Here is an 18,720-nt window from a genome sequence, read left to right as displayed (position 1 = left end):
TCCTCTAATTACACGGTCAAATAAAGTTATTCCATTCCATTATTCTAATCTAATCTAATTCTCATTCCATTCTTATTCTATTCTCTATTCTCCATTCCCATTTCCTTCTCTCTCCTCTCTTCTCCTTAATTCTAATTCCACTCCACTCTAATTCTATTCTCTATTCCTATTTCCTTCCCTCCTCTCCTTACTTCTAATTCTAATCCCATCCCATTTTTTCTTCCATTCAAATTAATCAAGAGTTTTGTCATATTGCAAATAATGGGTTCGTTTCATGACCATTGGGGGAAAAAAAAGTCATACAATTGGGTTGGTCACATGATGAGCCGCTTAACGACGGCCACAACTTATGACTGTAATCCTGGGCTCAATGACGGTATGAAGTGGAAGGTCCTAACAAGGGGAAAAAAAGCCTATGCAAGTACGACCGCAAAACAGTGGTAAAGTGAACCGCACTTGATTATATGACCTTTATTGCCAGGGTCGTTAAGTGAATCACTGCCATTGAATGACTTATGTGGTCACTAAATGAATCCGGCTACCCCAATTGGCTCTGCTGGTCAGAAGCACGGCTGCAAATGACTTTGGGGCGTTCCAATTGTCCTCGATATACACTATATTGCCAAATATGTTGGTTAAGAAAACAAAGAGTCATAAGTCGAGGACTGCTGTCTGCAAATGCCCCCCCCCCTTTGCCGTCTTTCGATGCAACCGGGAGGAGAGCTTCAGATCTGCCCATCTGCAGATGTGCCACCTCCAAAAGCTAGCGGCAACGCAAACCCACACAAAATTGTCCTTGCCTTCAGGGATTGCTCACACCCTCGCAGCTCCGCAACCTTACAAAAGCACACAAGGGCGTACGTGGGGCTGGCGTCCATCCCACACAGCCTGTTTAACCAAGCAAAAGGCAGATGCCAGCAAAAGGGAAACCATTTCCTTCCCACAACTCTTTCGGGTAAATCAAACTGCCTCTGAGCATCTTCCTCCCGTCTCATTCTTTGCAACCCCACATAAAAGACAATTTGTATAAAAATAGCACCACGGCAGCATCGCAAACTCAGGAAGATCACGCCGAAGGTTTGCTTCAATCAAGGAGATGCCGAGTTTATTACAGCAGAAGGCGGATTGTTCCTTTTGCCTTGGGGGTGGGGTGGGAAAAACAGGGCGAAAAAAATTAGCCACCCTCCAGTCAGGATTTCTGGGGCGTCTCCCGGAGCCACTCAAGGGGGAGCTGGAGGTGATGGCGCCCCGCATCCTTCTGAAAAGCCTAAGAACTGGAAGCAACCTGGGAGCTCTTCTAGTCCAGAGGTCGCCAACTGGGGGTCCGGGAGAAAATTTTGTTGGTCTGCAGAAAAATTATCTGCATTTTTTATATTGCACTAACTCCGGGGTCCTCCAACTTCGGCCCCTGGGACGGATACGTGCAATGGACGGCTGTGTTGCTGCAGAGGGTCTCCCCCTTCGGGGACTTTTTGTGGGGGTCGGATGGGGGGCAGAAATTCCCACTTGGGGTCTGCTTTGGCCTCCTGCTGGGGGTCTTTGGGCGAAGGCCGGAGGGAAGAGCCGCTGGTGGCGAAGAGCTGGAGGGCCTCGTTCCAGTGGGACGGCATCATGGCCTGGAATTGGCTGACCATCTCAGCCCGCTGGGCACCTGGCCTTGAACTCCTGCAGGTCTTCCCTCTGCTTGGAAAGCCCATGCTCCTAGTCCTCAGTGAGGTGCTTCTGCTGAGCCTCCTCCTCGGCCAGATCCAACTTGAACTGAGCTGTTTTGCCAACTCTTCCTCCTGGGGGCTGCTTAGCTCCAGCAACTGCTTCCTGTTGGGGCCCTAAGGATCCCGGGTGGGCAGGCGAGGAGGGGCTGGGAGGGGAGGGGCGAGCAGAGGCTGGCGAGGAACCTCTTGACGTGAGTGACATCGAGTTGGCCATGCCCACCCAGTCACATGACCACCCAGCCACGCCCACCCATCTGTTCATTAGGCAGATCATATCAGTGGTCCGCGAGTTTTAAAATTACGAATTTCGTGGTCCCTGAGGTCCAAAAGGTTGGAGACCCCTGTTCTAGTCCAACCTTTACTCAAGGCCTTATTCCATCATGGACGAACGGTTGTCCAATCTTTTCTGGAAGACCTCCAGAAAAGCACGGAGCAATCACAACTTCTGGTCTTGCCCATGTGTCTGTGGCACTGGTAGTAAGTGCAAAGTCCAATGGCGAGTCACTCCCCCCCCCCAGTGTTGTTTGAACTTCAAACATCCATTAAGCAAAGCGTGGAAGGTGGAGGAGGAGTGCCAGCAATTTGAAAGCAGCTGCCTTGTGCTAGGATTTCTCAACTTCCCAGTCTAGCCGATAGCCCTGGGATCTCTTTGTGGGCTGTCATCTGACGCTAAATATGCCTTACCCTGCTAACCCTGTTGAGATCAGCCATGGTTTGCTACTACCGTGTTTTCCTAAAAATAAGACCAGATCTTATATTAAATTTTGTGCCAAAAGACGCATTAGGCCTTATTTTCTGGTTAGGTCTTATTTTGGGGAAAATGTGATCCTAATGGTGTCTGTCTGCCTGATGAGCTTAATTGGGTCTTATTTTGGGGGTAGGGCTTATATTATGAGCTTCCTGAAGAATCATGCTAGGGTTTATTTTCCAGTTGGGTCTTATTTTGGGGGGAAACAGGGTAGATGTAACCCAAAGCTGTTGAAAAGGTTTCTGTTCCTGTATACCTAAAGCAGTGTTTCTCAACCTTGGCAACTTGAAGATGTCTGGACTTCAACTCCCAGAATTCCCCAGCCAGCGAACGCTGGCTGGGGAATTCTGGGAGTTGAAGTCCAGACATCTTCAAGTTGCCAAGGTTGAGAAACACTGACCTAAAATATTTCTCCGGAGCTGTCCATGGTGCTGGAACCCAACTTCCAGTCTATACAAACATAATCTTTTGGGATGCAACCATTCCTTCTTCAAGTCTTTTATCCTTTTAAAAAAAATTTTTTAAATTACAGCAGATGCAGGGTCCAAAAAAAGAGAGAAACATTGAACCTTCTTGGGTCCATGGTTAACTTTTTGAGATGGGCCTATGCTGGCTGGGCGCTGTCAGGTGCTAAGCCCATCTCCTTGGGTCCAGCTTGATTCCTCAAGATCCCATCATTCCCCCTACCCATGAAATGTTGCACCCAGGATAAAAGTGGCTGGGTCTTACTTTCTTCCAAGTAACCCCATCTCTTTCTTTCACAATGAGATAGCAGAAGGATAAAGGAGGCAACACATCAGTAAGGACCTCATGATTGGAAAAATAGGATGGTCGGTTTCTCCAGGAGATAGAAAAATTATCCAACACTATTCCTGAAGGGTTTTTGGCTCTTTAATTAAAAGCTTCTTTCCCAAAGAGTAGAACATTGAGATTTCTGGTGATAGTCTGGTCCACTTCGGATGGCTTTCTTGGAAACAATTTAGAAATGGGGCCTTCTGAGATATTTTCTTTTTCCACTTCCCAGAGTGATCTACAGATAGTCCTTGATTTATGACTATATATATGACTATAGTCTATAGACTGGGGAGGAAAGCTATAAGATTACAGTTCCTGGGGAGGAAAACTATGGCAAATCTAGACAGCATCCTAAAAAGCAAAGACATCACCCTGCCAATCAAAAGTGCATCTAGTCAAGGCTGTTTCAATGGACGGCTGTGAAGGTTGGACCATAAGGAAGGCTGAGCGCCAAAGAATGGAGGCCTTTGAACTCTGGTGCTGGAGAAGAAGACTCCTGCATTGAGTCCCTTGGACTGCAAGGCCATCCAACCGGTCAGTCCTAGAGGAGATCAACCCTGGCTGCTCTTTAGAAGGCCAGATCCTGAAGATGAAACTCAAAGACTTTGGCCACCTGATGAGAAGGAGGAAGGACTCCCTGGAGAAGAGCCTCATGCTGGGAATGATGGAGGGCAGAAGAAGAAGAAGGGGACGGCAGAGAAGGAGGTGGCTGGATGGAGTCACCGAAGCAGTCAGCGTGAGCTTCAATAGACTCCAGAGGATGGGAGAGGACAGGGAGGCCTGGAGGAAAGTTGTCCATGGGGTTGCAATGGGTTGGACACAACTTCACAACTAACAACAACAATATGACTATATAACTATACATTTCCATTGCAAAGCATGGCAAGTAAGACAACTTACCCCATTTTACCACTGCGGTTGTGTTGGCCCACTGCAGTTGTTCCATTTAGTGACACGGTTGTTAAGTGAATCCGTCTTCCTCATCGACTTTGCTGATCAGAAGATCGCTAAAAGGGATCACAAGACCCATGGGGCAGGTTTTTAAGAAGAGATCGGATAACCATTTGTCTGAAGACATCGAAGCAGAGCCAGCCAAAGAAATAGGCTTAAAAATAGTTCCTATCCTTGAGCTGTCAGGCTCTTAAACACAACCACAATCACTCCGACTAGTTTTTCCTTTCTCTTTCTTCCGTTTCTTCCCCTAATTACTTGCATAGGGATGATGCTTTGTTCAGTTGACTCCTGAATGGATGGAGCCACGAGGCAGTCGAGGTTTGTAATGGGAGTTTCCCTTCTCCCAGACGATGGCTCTGCCGCTGGATCTGCCGTTGGGGCGTAGAGCCCCCTTCCGCCTTCCAAACCCGTTGACCGTCTTCTCCCGTAACCCTGGGAAGGGGCCCTTACGAGGTGCTACCAGCCGGGCCGGCTGGACCAAGGTTTTTTAAGGAGGTGTTACTCCTCCATCACTCACCCTTTGTCCTGGCTTGTGACAGGCAGAGCCTGGCCCCCCCCCAAAGGTTGGGCCCAGGATGGCGGGTTTATACATGATGTACAATGATAATAAAGACTATACTGTACTGTATTATGCTATATAAAGGACACGGTGGCTCAGTGGCTAAGACACTGAGCTTATTGATCAGAAAGGTCGGCAATTCAGCAGTTCGAATCCCTAGTGTCACGTAACGGAGTGAGCTCCCGTGACTTGTCCTGAACCTAGCAGTTTGAAAGCACACAAAAAATGCAAGTAGAAAAATAGGAACCACCTTTGGTGGGAAGGGAACAGCGTTTAGTTTAGTTTAGTTTAATTGAACTTGTATGCCGCCCTATTCCCCGAGGGGACTCAGGGCGGCTAACAAACTAAATAGGGGAAAGGGGAGATACAAGAAACGAAAAGACAGACAAATACAAACAGCTTAAAAACTCATCAACAGCCGCAACAATTCGAGTGGGGCTGGGAACTCATCAGCCCCAGGCCTGCCGGAACAGCCAGGTCTTAACGGCTTTGCGGAAAGCCTGAAGGGTGGCGAGGGTCCGAATCTCCACGGGGAGATCGTTCCAGAGGGCCAGAGCAGCCACAGAGAAGGCCCTCCCCCGGAGGGGTCGACAATCGACACTGGCTAGTTGATGGAATCCGGAGGAGACCTAATCTGTGGGATCTAATCGGTCGTGAGGAGGTAATTGGCAGAAGGCGGTCTCTTGCGCCTTTGGCGTTGAGTCATGCCAGCCACATGACCACAGAGACGTCTTTGGACAGTGCTGGCTCTTCGGCTTTGAAACAGAGATGAGCACCACTGCCCCCTAGAGTTGGGAAGGACTAGCACATATGTGTGAGGGGAACTTTTACCATTTAATATACTGAACTGTATTGTACTATACTATACTGAAGTGGTGTAGGGTTTCCTGCCTAGGCAGGGGGTTGGACTAGAAGACCTCCCAGGTCCCTTCCAACTTTGCTATTCTAGTCTATACTGAGGCACCCCAAAACAACACAGGCATGCACAATTTCTATTTTGCGGTCTAGACAACGGGAAAAGAGGAAAAGATGACTCTTAAAAGTCATCCAAAGTCAAGTCGAATAGCTGTTGCTTTTATCCTTCGACGGATAGAAGGCTGCGGCTTTGATGGTGAAGAAGAAGAAAAGGCAAAAACTCCAGGCTTCCAAAGGTTTTCTCTTGGGATGTTAATTACATTCTCTGTTCTCGCAGCTTGAGAATATCCCCCCCCCCCCGGTCTTCCTTCCAAGAGCCGTTCTATAGATTGCAACCTTGATTAAAATTCCAGAGGATCCATTTTTATTCGCTCCAAACTCCAAGCTGGTTTACGCAGCCCTCAATCTCGGCTTGCTCAGCTTCTGCGGAGGTTCTTGCAGTCAGAAAACAAACTAGCTAGGAAAAAACAACAACTCACCCACCCACCCACACCCACAAAACCTCCCAAATGAATCATTGCATTTGGACAGCTTAATTTGGCCAGGCAGGTTTGGAGAGAGAGTGGGGGGAGGGAGGAGGAGAGACAGACAGAGAGAGAGACAGAGAGAGAGAGGGAGAGAGGGAGGGAAGGGGGAGGGAGGGAGAGATAGAGAGTGAAAGATAGATAGATAGATAGATAGATAGATAGATGAGAGAGAGAGAGAGAGAGAGAGAGAGAGAGAGAGAGAGAGAGAGAGAGAGAGAGAGAGAGAGAGAGAGAGAGAGAATTCCCATCAGTAAGATTATTTTATGGTTCAAAAAACTGGCAGAAGACCCTTTGGAGAACTTGTCCCGCAACGCATGCCAGGAAAGATTGTAGATGGAGAAATATTTGTGTCTGTAGCTCTTTGCTTCCTGCTGTGAAATTAATTTCCTCTTTTGAACTCGAAAGATTTGATCCCCTTTGCGAGGTTTTTTTTTGGGGGGAGGGGGTTTGAGGCTCATCTCGGCGTGAGATAGAGAGCCTTTTGGAAGGAGGGATCGGAGAAGGGGAGGGGGGCCTTACAAATGGGTTGAATCCTCTTTTTTCCTCGGCCATGGGGATGTTTGAGCAAGACGAACAAGGGTGGGATTTAAAAAAAAAAGAATTGGGTTCCTTAATTGATTGCTGTGTAAGCAGAACTGGGCAAAAATTCACTTAGCAGATGTCTCGCTTAGCAACAGGCTGTTCTGACCTAGGACTCCCCAAAAAGCACTAAGCAGAGTCCCGAAGAAACCCCTTTTATGAAACGAATGTGGATTCCTCTCATTTACCTTCAGCCAAGGCCTGGCAAACAGCCTTTCAAAGGAATATTTATGACCACAGACCTTATCTATCCTGGAAAGCTGCCTGTAAATATTTTCCAAATGAGGAGCTGTGGAAGGAAAGACTTTGCACAGAGTCTCTGAGATTCACGGACAGATCTTCACACTCCTGAAATGAATCTGAATGAACAAATTGTTTCCTGCAAACTCCACTCCCCTTTCGCTCTCTTTTGTTACCTCTGGGAGGGGCCATTCATCGTCCCCCTGTGGCCTTCCTCCCAAGTCGACCCCTGATATTTAGCTCTTCCCTTGGTCTGGCCACTCTGCGCATGCGCACACTGGGAACAGGCTCCAGCTGTTCTTCTGCCTCACTGATGTCTGACTCTGAAGGCAGCTGATAACTGGCATACGGCCCTGGCCCCCTCTCTGCCTCCGACACGGAGCCCTCATCTGAACCTTCCCCAGATTCCAGGAGTGGCCCAGGTTCCTCCCCAACATCCTCTCTCTGCAACTCTGCAGCCAGCTCCACTAGCTGCTGGCACGGGCCACAATAGATCTGTTGTGGCCGTGAGTTCAGGACTTCCTGTGTTTTGCTTTCACCATTTGTCACTTAATTCTTAGCTTTTTTTTTTTCCAAGAAAGTTTCCTTCAGAAAAAAACAGGAAACTTTCTTCCGTTGTCTTCCCACATCTCTAGAATCTGAGTATTGGCACATATAATCCATTAAGCTTCAGTTTTCATCCGAGACCTGTTTTTTTTTTTTAAAAAAACTAAGCTTCTGGCTCTCTCTGATTACCATGATGTGCTTGAAGGAAAGCAAAGGGGGAACTGGCATCACGAGCAAGAAATATCTTTCAAAATGGGAGGGGGGAGTAGAATAGCCCGTTATGCCCTGCCTAATTTCCCTAACCAATGCAAAAACATATGGCCTCAGTGGGACTCAGGGGGACAAAGTTTTTCAGTGCTGCTTTGAAAAAAAAAATCCTTCCAGGACAAAGTAAGTGTTGCTTAAAGGAAGCAGAATTTGGGGAAAGGGGTCAAACCCCCCCCCAAGGTGCATCAAATCAGATCAGATCTAGGTAACATCATCAGCTGTAGAAGGGAGGGAGGTGTGGGAGTCGGAGGAGATGAAGGAGAAAGAGGAGGAGGAGATGGAGGAGGAGGAGGGGGTGACTGTGGGGTCCTTGGTTCTTTCTGAGCTTGGTGGTTTTCTTAAAGACCTTTCATTACCCAACTAGGGAATAACATCAAGTGCTAGAAGGGAGGGAGGTCCTTGACATGACTAAAATTCTTGATGGACTCTGAGGTTGGTGGTTTTCTTGCAAATCTTTCATTAGCAAGCGGGGTATCATCAGCCCAAAAAATGCCCCCCAAAGGGTGTTTTTCAGACCATTTTAGGCTGAAAAACGCCCCCAAAATGCTTGAAAAACAGGCCTTTGGGCTTCTGGTACTCCGATGCTCTGGCACAGGGACACGGATGCCCCTTCTGGTTTGGGCACTTGGCCATGCCAGCCCTAGAGTCAAAGAGGGGTGAGATGTTGACGGCTGGACGACCGGGCCATTTGGACTGACCAGCAATCTGACCAGTGGTGTTTCTTTCCCCACAGATGAGCCTCCCCGGCCATGTCTCCTGCCTTCTCCTGCTGAGTCTTGGGACCCCTTTCCCAGCCGACGGCTTCCAAGCCCCGGGACCCCCTGGAGAGGAATTCCAAGCGATCCCAAATGAACCAGGCGTTGGGGAGGAGGAGGGCGGAGGGCCAAAGTGGCGGCGTTCGCCCATCGATCTGAAGCCCCTTTTCAGCATCGCCAAAGAGCTTCAGAGCTTCGGGAAAGAGAAAGCGGGCATCCAGTTCCGATTTGGCAGGCAGGACGTGGATGGGAATCCCAACGGCATCAGGGATCTGCTGGAGGGTGAGAAGGGGACCCTCGCCGAACAACTGGATGGCCACCCCAACAGGAAGAAACCCAGGTTTAGCACCTGGTTTGGGAGGAAAAGACGAGAGGCGCTTTGGGCCAAAGGCAGCTTTCCTGGTAGCTTCCCAAAGCTGACAGGATCCATTTGATGTGATCCTGACATGATCCCTTTTGCAATGCTTGATGTGCCCCTGAACCCATCGCCCATTTCCCAACCTCTCCAGGGATCTGAACCTTTCCAATTGGTTCTGTTTCTCAACCTCTCCTCTCCACAACTGAGTTGGCTGCCTGTCTAAAGGGGCGTCACCCAGAAGAGGGGATCAATTCATCAGTGGAACCGGCTTGGCACCGAGAGCTGTGGGTGCTCCATCCCTGGAGGTTTCTAAGAGGAGACTGGGGCCGCCTCCTGCCTGTAACGCTGCAGAGTCTTCTGCTTGAGCAGGGGGTTGGGCTAGAAGACCTCCAAGGCCCCTTCCAGCCCTACGATTGTATGTTTTATGTTCTACCGCAGGAAGTTTTTTGGGCGACCAATTGGTGGACGTAGCATCTTTTATTCATGGTGAACGGAATCTGATTAGTTTCAGCCACTTTCCCATTTTCCAACATTTTGCTTATATGGGGGGAAAGAAACCCCGGGAAAAACCTGCAAACTCCTTGCATTCCTTCCCATATTTTGGACACGTTTTCCCCAACCTCAGCTCTGCTTCTATTTTCCCTTTTGGCCACCTTGCTTTTTTTCTCCTTTTCTAGCAGAGGTTTGCTTAGCAAGCATCTTCCTAGAAAATAAACCTCTCCCCCCGCCCCGCCCCCGCATTCTTTTGCCCTGGTGAACATGTGCTCTGTGTGTGTGTGTGTGTGTGTGTGTGTGTGTGTGTGTGCCTAATATAGGCACTCGGAGGCAAAATGTATTGAAGGGCTGTGCAACGCTGTCCAGAGCCACAGCGGCAAAGAAGCGCCGTGTTTTTGATTCTTAGGTCAGTCCCAGAAATATCAGCTTGACAATTTGGCATTCTGCGCAAATCCAATGAATTAATTCCGAGACCATTCAAATTAGTTCCCTCCTTCCCAACCTTTCCCCATGTATGTATAACTCTAACTCTAAATAGTAACTATATGTCTGTGTCTGTGCCTGTGTGTGTGTGTGTGTGTGTGTGTGTATGTGCGCGTGCGCGTGCGCGCGTGCGCGCACACACACACACACACGCACACACACACACACACACTTTTCCCCCAAAATAAGACAGGGCCTTATTTTCTTTTGACCCCCTCCTTGGCCTTATTTCCGGGGAGGTCTTATTGTTTTGGAGGTGCAGGAGACCCGTCCACTTCGGCCGGCGGATCAGCTGATCCAGAGAGGGCCAGAGGTTCTGTCTCTCGGTTTCTGGCACACTCTTGCCAGCCTTGGCATCGCTGGGACTGCTGCTCTTTTTGCGGCTGCCACTAAGGGGTGCGGGAGCAGGGGTTTGCGGGAACAGCCTCTGCGAGGCCGTTCCGCGTGGATGGCAGGTGCTTGTAGGGTGCGTGGGGCATTTCCCCCCCCCCACAGCAAATGGCAGGGACCGGCTGCGTGTGCGTTTCAATATTTTCGGGGAGGGCTTATTTTAGCGCGTGCACCCAAAAGCCCAATTGGGTTTTTATGTGCGGAGGTCTTATTTTCAGGGAGTGTGTGTGTACTCTATCTATCTATCTATCTATCTATCTATCTATCTATCTATCTATCTATCTATCTATCTATCTATCATCTATCATCAGTGGAACAGTTTGCCTCCAAAAATTGTGAATGCCCCAACACTGGAAGTCTTTAAGATGATGTTGGATAGCCATTTGTCTGAAACGGTATAAAGTTTCCTTCCTAGGCAGGGGGTTGGACTAGAAGACCTCCAAGGTCCTTCCAACTCTGCTATTGTATTATTGTATTGTATTATCTACCTACCTACCTATATATCAATATATCAATATATCAATATATCAATATATCAATATATCAATATATCAATATATCAATATATCAAGATAGATAGATAGATAGATAGATAGATAGATAGATAGATAGATAGATAGATAGATAGATAGATAGATAGATAGATAGAGATAAAATGAGAGAAATAAAAGCAGGATACAATGATTATCTGGGGAAGCAAATTAATGCATATATTTCCAGACCTAGCGATGAAGACTTTTTTTTTTTAAATGAAATCCGTATTCTATTTCTGACGGGTGTGGAAGGAGGAATGGTCAGGGGTGAAATCGCCCAGCTGGGGAGCCTTTTGAGCTCCCCTGCTGAAGAAATGAAATTATACTCTTGATTTTGTGACTGTCAAGTTTAAGTTGCAGCTGAAAGGACGTCAGCATTAATGGACAGGAGAAAGGAAAAGTGGGGGGGGGGAGTCCCCCCCCCCACTGATGGTGGGATGCATTTTTCTAGCATTCTTCTGGACGTGAAGCCTCTGTTGTCAAGGCTGGCCGTGCTTTAACCGAGTCCGTATTGCTGGAGTCCAGTAGCTGCCCATCAAAGTGCAGCTTTTAATGGACTTCAGCTCTCAGGGGTCTATTTTCCCTCCAGTTGCAATCTTCTCTCCCTCTCCGCCTTCATTCTTGCAATATAAAATCACGGAAGGAAACCTCGGAGGTCTTCTAGTCCAACCCACTGCTCAGGCAGGAAACCCTATACACCATTCCAGGGTTGTCCCATCTATTTTTGAAAACTTCCAGCGATGGGGGCACCCACAACTCCTGGAGTCAAGTTGTTCCACTGATTAATTGTTCTGTCAGGAAATTCCTCCTTAATTCAAAGTAGCTCCTCTCCTTGATTAGTTTCCATCCGTTGCTTCTTGCCTTCCGGTGCTTTGGAGAATAATTTGACTCCCTCTCTCTTCTTCGGAGCAGCCCCTCAAATATTGGAAGATTCTATCATCTCCCCCCAATGCTTTTCTTTCCATTATGCTGGACATAAGCAGTTTTTCCAACCATTCGTCCTACAATTTAGTTTCCAGACCCCTCGTCATCTTCCTTAGTCGCATGTTTTGGTGACAACCGGAGAGATAACATAGGAAAGGGCCTTATTTCTTATTCCAAATTCTTAGGAGGGCACGCCTAAAACGATTCTTTAAAAAAATCTGCATTTATTTTAACTTCATTGGGCAGAATGTGGTCCAGTCTATTTTTGAAAACCACCCGTGATGGAGCACCCAGAACAAGCATGTCATCCGAATCAGAATTCAAACCTTATAACCCCTCATTTCTTTAAAGGTCGAGCGTGTCAAGCCGAAAGGTCGGCAGTTAGGCAGTTCGAATCCCTAGCGCCGCGTAATGGAGTGAGCTTCTGCCAACCGAGCAGTTCAAAAGCACCTCAAAAGTTCAAGTAGAAAAATGGGCACCACCTTTGGTGGGAAGGGAAGAGCATCTTGTGAGCCTTCGTCGTTGAGTCATGCCGGCCACATGACCACGGAGACGTCTTCGGAGAGCGCTGGCTCTTTGGCCTTTGAAAGGGAGATGAGCACCATCGCCCCCTAGAGTCGGGAACGACTGGCACAGATGTGCGAGGGGAACCTTTACTTTTAATCCTTCCTCCAGACCATGGAACAAGCATCAAAGCACAATGTTAAATCTGAATCGTCCCTCTCTTTATAATTTTGCAGCTATTAATAAGCTTTTGCAGTGTCGGAAGCTGAACAAGCGGCTGAAAGCTAATCAATTAAAAGGCCTCTGAGAAGACAAAAATTGTGAACAACAGGACTGGTGGCTAAGAAAACAGAGGCAGGAACGGAGTGGCTAGAAATTTGATCATTTGCTGCCCCACATTGGTTTAAATTCTCCAAGGGACTCCATCCATCACCCACCCTCTCGTCCAAAGGAGCTCCCAGAGTCCCAGCTTTGTAAATTCAGCAGATCTGAAGATGGCAAGAGGTTCATTACACACAGCCACCCTTCCCTGAAATGTTATTATTAAAGCCTTTGTCCAAGAGAGAAACCCAGGAGTTTTTATGTTGTCCCCCCACCCTGGTAATGTGCGTCGTGTCTGACTTTGAACATGTGGCTGGGGGTGTGAGGCTAGATTTGAACTCCTGCCCCAACTTGGGCAGCTAATAACCGATGAATGGAAAGGTTAATTTTGCAGAGAAGGCCTGGAAGGCAGCTGAGTAACTTTGTGGCCAACCACAAGGAAATAGTGAGTTCTAGTTCCGTCTCAGGCACGAAAGGCAGCTAGGTGACTATGGAGAAAATGGGACGAGGGAGGGGTATGAGGTATGTTCACAGCTTTGAATGACCCTCTAAAGTAATAAAGGTGGGATAAAAATCTGATAAACAACAACAACAAAAGTGAGGGACACAGGCAGGCAAACCCACAACAAAAGGAGAATGAAAGAAGGAAGCTTTGCTTAAAACTTTCAAAACAAAGGCTTGTTGCCAGGAATCGCAAAAGCCAAAATTGATCTGGGGAGGGTGGGGGTGGGGTTGCACATCCAGTGCTATTTTTGTGTGTCATTGGGGAGGGGAGAGAAACAGCATTATTTGGGCTCCCCATCGTTCCTCTCCTTAGAAGTCCCCTGGTAGACATAGAAGCCAGGCATGACGGACTCTCTATTCGGTTCCCTAACGTTATTTTAATTAAAAATAATAATAGTTGGAGAGGGATAAAAAGTCACAAGGGGAAAGAAATCCTCGCCATTCAAGCTGACTTTTTGGATTAACCCCCCCTTCCAGGTCGCACAATAAACTGGTGGATAATCTAAACAAGAAAGGCTCCATTTGCACAACGCAGCTGCCATTAACCACGGTTAGCGTGTCATGCAAACGCATCGGCCGATTTGTGTCAAGTTGCAGGCCTGATGTTGGCTTCCTGCCCCGAGAACACAAACCCCACGAGAAGCCTTTCCTTCTCGCCAGGTGTGTGAATGGACCAGCGGAAGCCCCAAGCCATAAAGCAGCAGCAGCAGCAGCAGAGCGATGGAGGGCCAGGCTGTCCGTGAGGAAGGGCCAGTCTTGGAAAGGCAGAAACATCCTTACGAGCAGCCTCAGTTTCCCCCTCTTTTTCAAAAGCATTACCTCTGCCCCCACGTCAGCCGGGATGGCAAAGCTGCAGGGAACTTTATCGACTTTCCTGGGCCTCCCTCCCCCCCCCAGCTTTCCCCCACTCCCCCACTCCACCTAAGTGTTCAGAGCCTTCATAAATATCCGCCCTGTCAATTTCCTATCAAGCTACGATCAACAGATGTTTGCAAACTGGACTCGGTTAGAAAAGGAAGGGGCTAATTGGCCAGCTTGAAATCTCCAGCTGACGTCTCTTCCCCGTGGCCAGAGCAGCGCAATAAACAAAGATTTTGGCAGGATTCATGGAGCCCTGGTTTAATTAAGGCTCCTTGGGGCTTGGGAGGGGATGCGGGGGGGGGGGGGGGAGAGAGAAAATGGAACCAGAGTCCTCGCTTTGAGCCAGGAGGAACGCAGAGGATGCCCGAAAGCCATTGATTTCTTAATCAAGGGGCCAGTATTGAAAGCGTAACGTCTAAGATTGGCGCTTGTCTTAATAAGAGAATCCCTCTTGGGGGACCTGGAGAGGGGAAATGTTTCAGCCCTTTGGGTTTCCCCTGGCTCCTGGGGGGCAACGAGTGAGCGGGAGATATTGATTTCGAGAGGGAGGGTGCATTCGGATCCAGGGCAAAGGGGGGATTCAGCAGGTCAGGGTCTGCCTCACGCGGGCGTTTCTTAAATCCTCGTCCCTTGGCTTCGCCCTTGGCCAACGCCCGGCTGCCCATCCGTGGCCCAGTCCGAAGGCGAGAGAGTCAGCTTGCCACAACAGAGGCCTCCTCCATTCTTTTTCTCCAACGTCAATTTATTTAAAAAAAACAAAAAACAAAAACAAAGACTAAGAAATAAACCGTCTGGAATCCTTCGAAAGATCACAGGAAAAGTGGTGGTAGCAGAGGAGGAAGAGGAGGAGGAGGGGGGGAAAATATCTTTCAAAAGGTCCTGGATTGGACCAACGTAAGCTAGAGAATGAAGAAGGTTTGGGGGGGGGGAGGACAATAAACCCCCCTCCCGTTGAGTACTATAGGAATCAAAGAATTAAAAGGTGGCAGCTACTTTGCACACTGGGAGGCTTACGAAAGGCATTAATACTGAGATAGGAACGGACGTCTATATTACAGCAAGAGGTTATTCACAAAAGTCTGGCTCCCCTCTGGAAATAGCCGACCTTCTCCGGATTTTTTTTTTGGGGGGGGGGCAGCTCCCCCTTCATCTCCATCTCTTCCAAAGCTTAAAAATCACAGTTTCGGTGTGTGTCGTCCCCCCCCCCACGCCCCGTTGAGGCTGGCCACGACGCACAAGGGCAGCCCGCTAAACTGAGTCTGCCAGCCAAGAGGGCCTCCACGCAGGCGGAGGGAAAGAAGAATTAAAAAAGAAAAAAAGGTTTTCAGGTGGGGGCGCTTAGCGTAAGGAGGGGGGCAGCGAACCGAACATCCCAAATTTGTTTCGAAGGACAACGCTCCCCCCTCCAACCCTCAACCCCCTCCCCCCCAAGGTTTCCCTGCTCCCACATTTCTAGGCTTTCGCCAGGCGGGGAGTTTAGGTAGGGAGTGCAGAAGGATCGATTCCCTCTTGGGCCAATGGAGTGAATCATGCGGAGAAGCAGCGGGTGACCTCCGGGCTCTGCGCGGACTCAGGCAGAGTGACACGGGGCCACCTCCCTTCCGAAAGAAAAAGAAGAGAAGGAAGAAAAAGAGATGTGCAATCCCCAACGACCCAAATTGGAGCAGGCTTGGCCTTGGGTGGGAGCCGTAATTGCCTCCTTCCCAAGGCAACCGAGGTCTCCCTCTTGAATGAACGGGGAGTGAGGGACGGGATGAAATGGTTTATGTAGTCATTCCTTTATCTGGGGAGTGGGGGTGGATGGGTGGTGTCCGACGGAGAGGGCAGTTGCTTCGATTGCGCCTCATAAGAGCCCAGCCTAGTTTCAGACCGAAGTCTGCACTGGACAGGAGGGAGGCAGAAAGGTTAAGATAGCAACAGCAGTAGCAGTTAGACTTATATACCGCTTCATAGGGCTTTCAGCCCTCTCTAAGCGGTTTACAGAGTCGGCATATCGCCCCCAACAATCTGGGTCCTCATTTCACCCACCTCGGAAGGATGGAAGGCTGAGTCAACCCTTGAGCCGTGAGATTAGAAACCGCTGAACTGCAGATAACAGTCAGCTGAAGTGGCCTGCAGTGCTGCACCCTAACCACTGCGCCACCTCGGCTCTTAGAGAGAGAAAATGGGCTGTGTGAACGCAGCCCTGTGTGGAGAAGGAGTGGCAGAACCCAAGGGGGGTGGCGTGAAAAGAGACAGAAGCCTAGAATCCCATGCACTTGGGTTCCGTTGACCCTTATCGAACGCCTAGCAGGCGCCTAGCCGAGATGATTCCTGTGCGTGGGCTTTTGGCAATAGAGTAGCTTAATTGAACCTTCACACGTGAGCCTGCTCTTCCGCACCGGACCAGGTGCCAAGAGGGCCAAGGGAAGCAACTGCCGTCCATTTGGCCGAGACAAGGGGTGTCCCGCAGCCCCCCCCCCATTTCAACGCAAAGCTCACACCGAGAGCAAGCAAAGCATTTGTTAGAGCGTCCCAAAGGATGTGACATTAAGACCAATTAAGCTTCACAGGATTTGGGGGTCCCCGAGTTAAGAAGGAAACCCGAGGGAAATTGCAGGTGAGAAAGATGGATACGGGGAGGGTGGGCAGGTGTACGGGGAGGGGGGGTTCTTGTTTGACAAGGTGGTTGTGAGGAGCAATGGATGAGCATATCCTGAGGGTGAGAGCCATTCAAGCAACGGAAGGCTCAAAGTTGACGGTCTTGGACAACCCCAGAGGACAACTGAGATACAGTCCACGTGGCTAAGTTTGTGTGTTGTCTCTCTGAGGTGTGAGGTCCCATTGTTTTGTCCCAGAAATCAACAATGTCTTGGATCGGCACCATCTAATGTGGGCCACTGATGATCTCCCCACTTCTGCTACCTCTGGACGATATCGCTGATTTCTTTGACCGAGCCGAGCAATTTGCTAAAATCCGGGGTGGCGGTCGGACCTCCGCCAACCGTGGCAGGGCAGATCTGAAGCTCCCGGAGGCTGTTCTCCAGTTTGTTGATGGCCTCTCGGAACGCAAACTTATTCCGCATCTGCTGGATCGAGTCCACGTAGCTGGCGCAGAAGGTGTACAGGTTCTTGCCCGCTTCCAGGACGGCGCTGTGGCTGACCATCTGCTCTGAGTTCTTGTTGATGGCGGTCCGCAGGGCATCGGAGCTCTCCAGGACCGTCCCCTTTGTGACGGTGCCGCTCGCTATCTTCTCGGGAGGTTGGCGGGTCTTCCTCAGGGACACGCGGGTGGAAATGAGGGGGATGAAGGCCGTGGAGAGAGGTTGGTCTGCAGCCAGAGCAGACGAGACGGTGGGGGGCGACGGAGAAGGGGAACCAAAGAGCAGTTTGGCGGAGGGAGACTTTGGTACGGAGGACATCAGTGGCTTTTTGCTTCCCTCGGTGGACAACCCGGACTTGGGGGTCTCAGCGCTGATGGGCTCCGCAGCCACGACTGTCAGCTTGCTCTTGGCCAGGGACCCTTCTGGCCCTTCGTGGCTTGGCCCAGGACCCCCCTTGCCATTTTTACCCAAGTTCAAGACCGGAGGAGGTGGGGCAAGTTTGAGCTTCGACAGCTTCCCTTTTTCCTTCTCTGGCTTCATCTTTCGTAGACGGGACTCCTCGGCCAGGGCTTTGCCAGCAAAGATGCCCAGGGGAGCTTTGCCTACCGTGGTCTGCTCCGCCAATGGACCTCCAGAAGCAGAAGGAAGCAAAGGCTGCCTCCGGGTGAGCTTAGGGGTAAGGCTGGGCGGGCTGGAGCCCGGGGTACACTCGGCCTCTTTGGAACTCTCTTCCAGTGTCTCCTCGTTCTTCTTCAGCAGCCGAGGACCCGAGGTGACCATCCCCCTGCTGGCCAGGTCAGCTTTTACCTCACTGGCTCGCTTCCGAGGCAGGGCGGGCTTTTCGCTCTTGTGGCCCCCAAAGGTGGAGGAGTCAAACTGGTGCCCCACGGACTGCGGGTTCCGAGGGAGGGTGACCGACTTCCACTCGACGTCCCTGGCCCCATGGGGAACGGAAGAGGCAGAGCAGGAACGCAGGAAGCGCTTGCTGGAGATCGAGCTGCCATCCTCTTCGTTGGGACCCGGGCGATTATTGGCCGAGGACCACGATTTCTTCCAAACATTTGGCGTCAAAAGACTGGAGCTCCCAGTCCCATTGGCAACGCCGGCAGCCTCATTGCTGGGGTTGGGGAACCGGGAACGGTCCTCTAGATCAGCAGGGTGTGTGAGCAAACCGCCGTTGTTGCTCTCTTTGGTCTCGTCCTCCCCTCCTCCTCCTCCTCCTCCTCCTCCTCTATGCTCCAGGTGCACCTCCGCTTCCCGGAAGGAACTACTCCGCTTCGGAGGGGTGGGCGCCGTTTTCTTTTTCTTCTTGATCAGAGCGCTAAAAAGGTTGGTCTTTTTGTCTTTGGGGATCAAACGGTCGTCTTCGTTTAAACTCCCATCGGCTGCCGTCCGTTCCTTCCGCGGCAGTACAGGGGACACAGCCGGCTCGGGCTCTGTAGAGTCTGCAAAATAAAAACAGAGAGATTTTGGCACAAGATGCGAAACAGACAGGGAGGGGGGATCAAGTGGGGCACAGTCACAAAAGATCCAGAACCGACCCCCTCTAAGTTCCATGGGAAATTATCTACGTCAGATTGTGACAAAACTAATATTTTGAGAAAATGAGGTTCGGCTCGGTTTGGCAAAACCGGTAGTAGTTTTTGTGTGATTTCAGGCGGCACAAC

The 18,720-nt window shown here is 49.9% G+C and overlaps 2 protein-coding genes and 1 long non-coding RNA gene across 6 annotated transcripts in view; 1 reads left to right on the top strand and 2 right to left on the bottom strand.

Moving 5' to 3' along the window:
- Positions 1-4,791, bottom strand: part of LOC148048622 (uncharacterized) — an 87,401-nt gene extending 82,610 nt beyond the window's left edge. The window contains exon 1 of the long non-coding RNA XR_015695498.1: positions 4,156-4,791. This is a non-coding gene — a long non-coding RNA (uncharacterized LOC148048622). The remainder of the gene's footprint in view (positions 1-4,155) is intronic.
- A 3,784-nt stretch (positions 4,792-8,575) lies between these two features.
- On the top strand, positions 8,576-12,591 carry QRFP (pyroglutamylated RFamide peptide). The gene is made up of 2 exons (XM_087707631.1): positions 8,576-8,879; positions 12,521-12,591. The coding sequence occupies exons 1-2, from the start codon at positions 8,576-8,578 to the stop codon at positions 12,589-12,591; spliced, it is 375 nt and encodes a 124-aa protein (XP_087563757.1).
- Positions 12,592-16,233: 3,642 nt separating this feature from the next.
- The window catches only part of ABL1 (ABL proto-oncogene 1, non-receptor tyrosine kinase), a 67,417-nt gene continuing 64,930 nt past the window's right edge, over positions 16,234-18,720 (bottom strand). For all 4 annotated transcript variants that reach the window (XM_087704939.1, XM_087704940.1, XM_087704941.1 and 1 more), the window contains exon 11: positions 16,234-18,498. In XM_087704939.1, the coding sequence (XP_087561065.1) occupies positions 16,871-18,498 (1,628 nt within the window). In that variant the 3' untranslated portion in view covers positions 16,234-16,870. The remainder of the gene's footprint in view (positions 18,499-18,720) is intronic.

The sequence above is a fragment of the Thamnophis sirtalis genome, unplaced genomic scaffold (assembly GCF_051295495.1).
Source record: "Thamnophis sirtalis isolate CommonGarterSnake01/CBP01778 unplaced genomic scaffold, rThaSir2_p1.2 scaffold_2, whole genome shotgun sequence".
Taxonomy (NCBI): domain Eukaryota; kingdom Metazoa; phylum Chordata; class Lepidosauria; order Squamata; family Natricidae; genus Thamnophis; species Thamnophis sirtalis.
Note: the sequence above shows the minus strand (reverse complement) of the source record. Positions and strands in the feature narration are given on the sequence as shown.

What these genes read in the sequence shown, in the direction of transcription:
- QRFP (XM_087707631.1), top strand. Translation starts at nt 8,576, where the DNA reads ATGAGCCTCCCCGGCCATGTCTCCTGCCTTCTCCTGCTGAGTCTTGGG. An exon ending in CATCAGGGATCTGCTGGAGG is followed by an intron (nt 8,880 to 12,520) that starts GTGAGAAGGGGA and finishes ATAATTTTGCAG; the next exon opens with CTATTAATAAGCTTTTGCAG.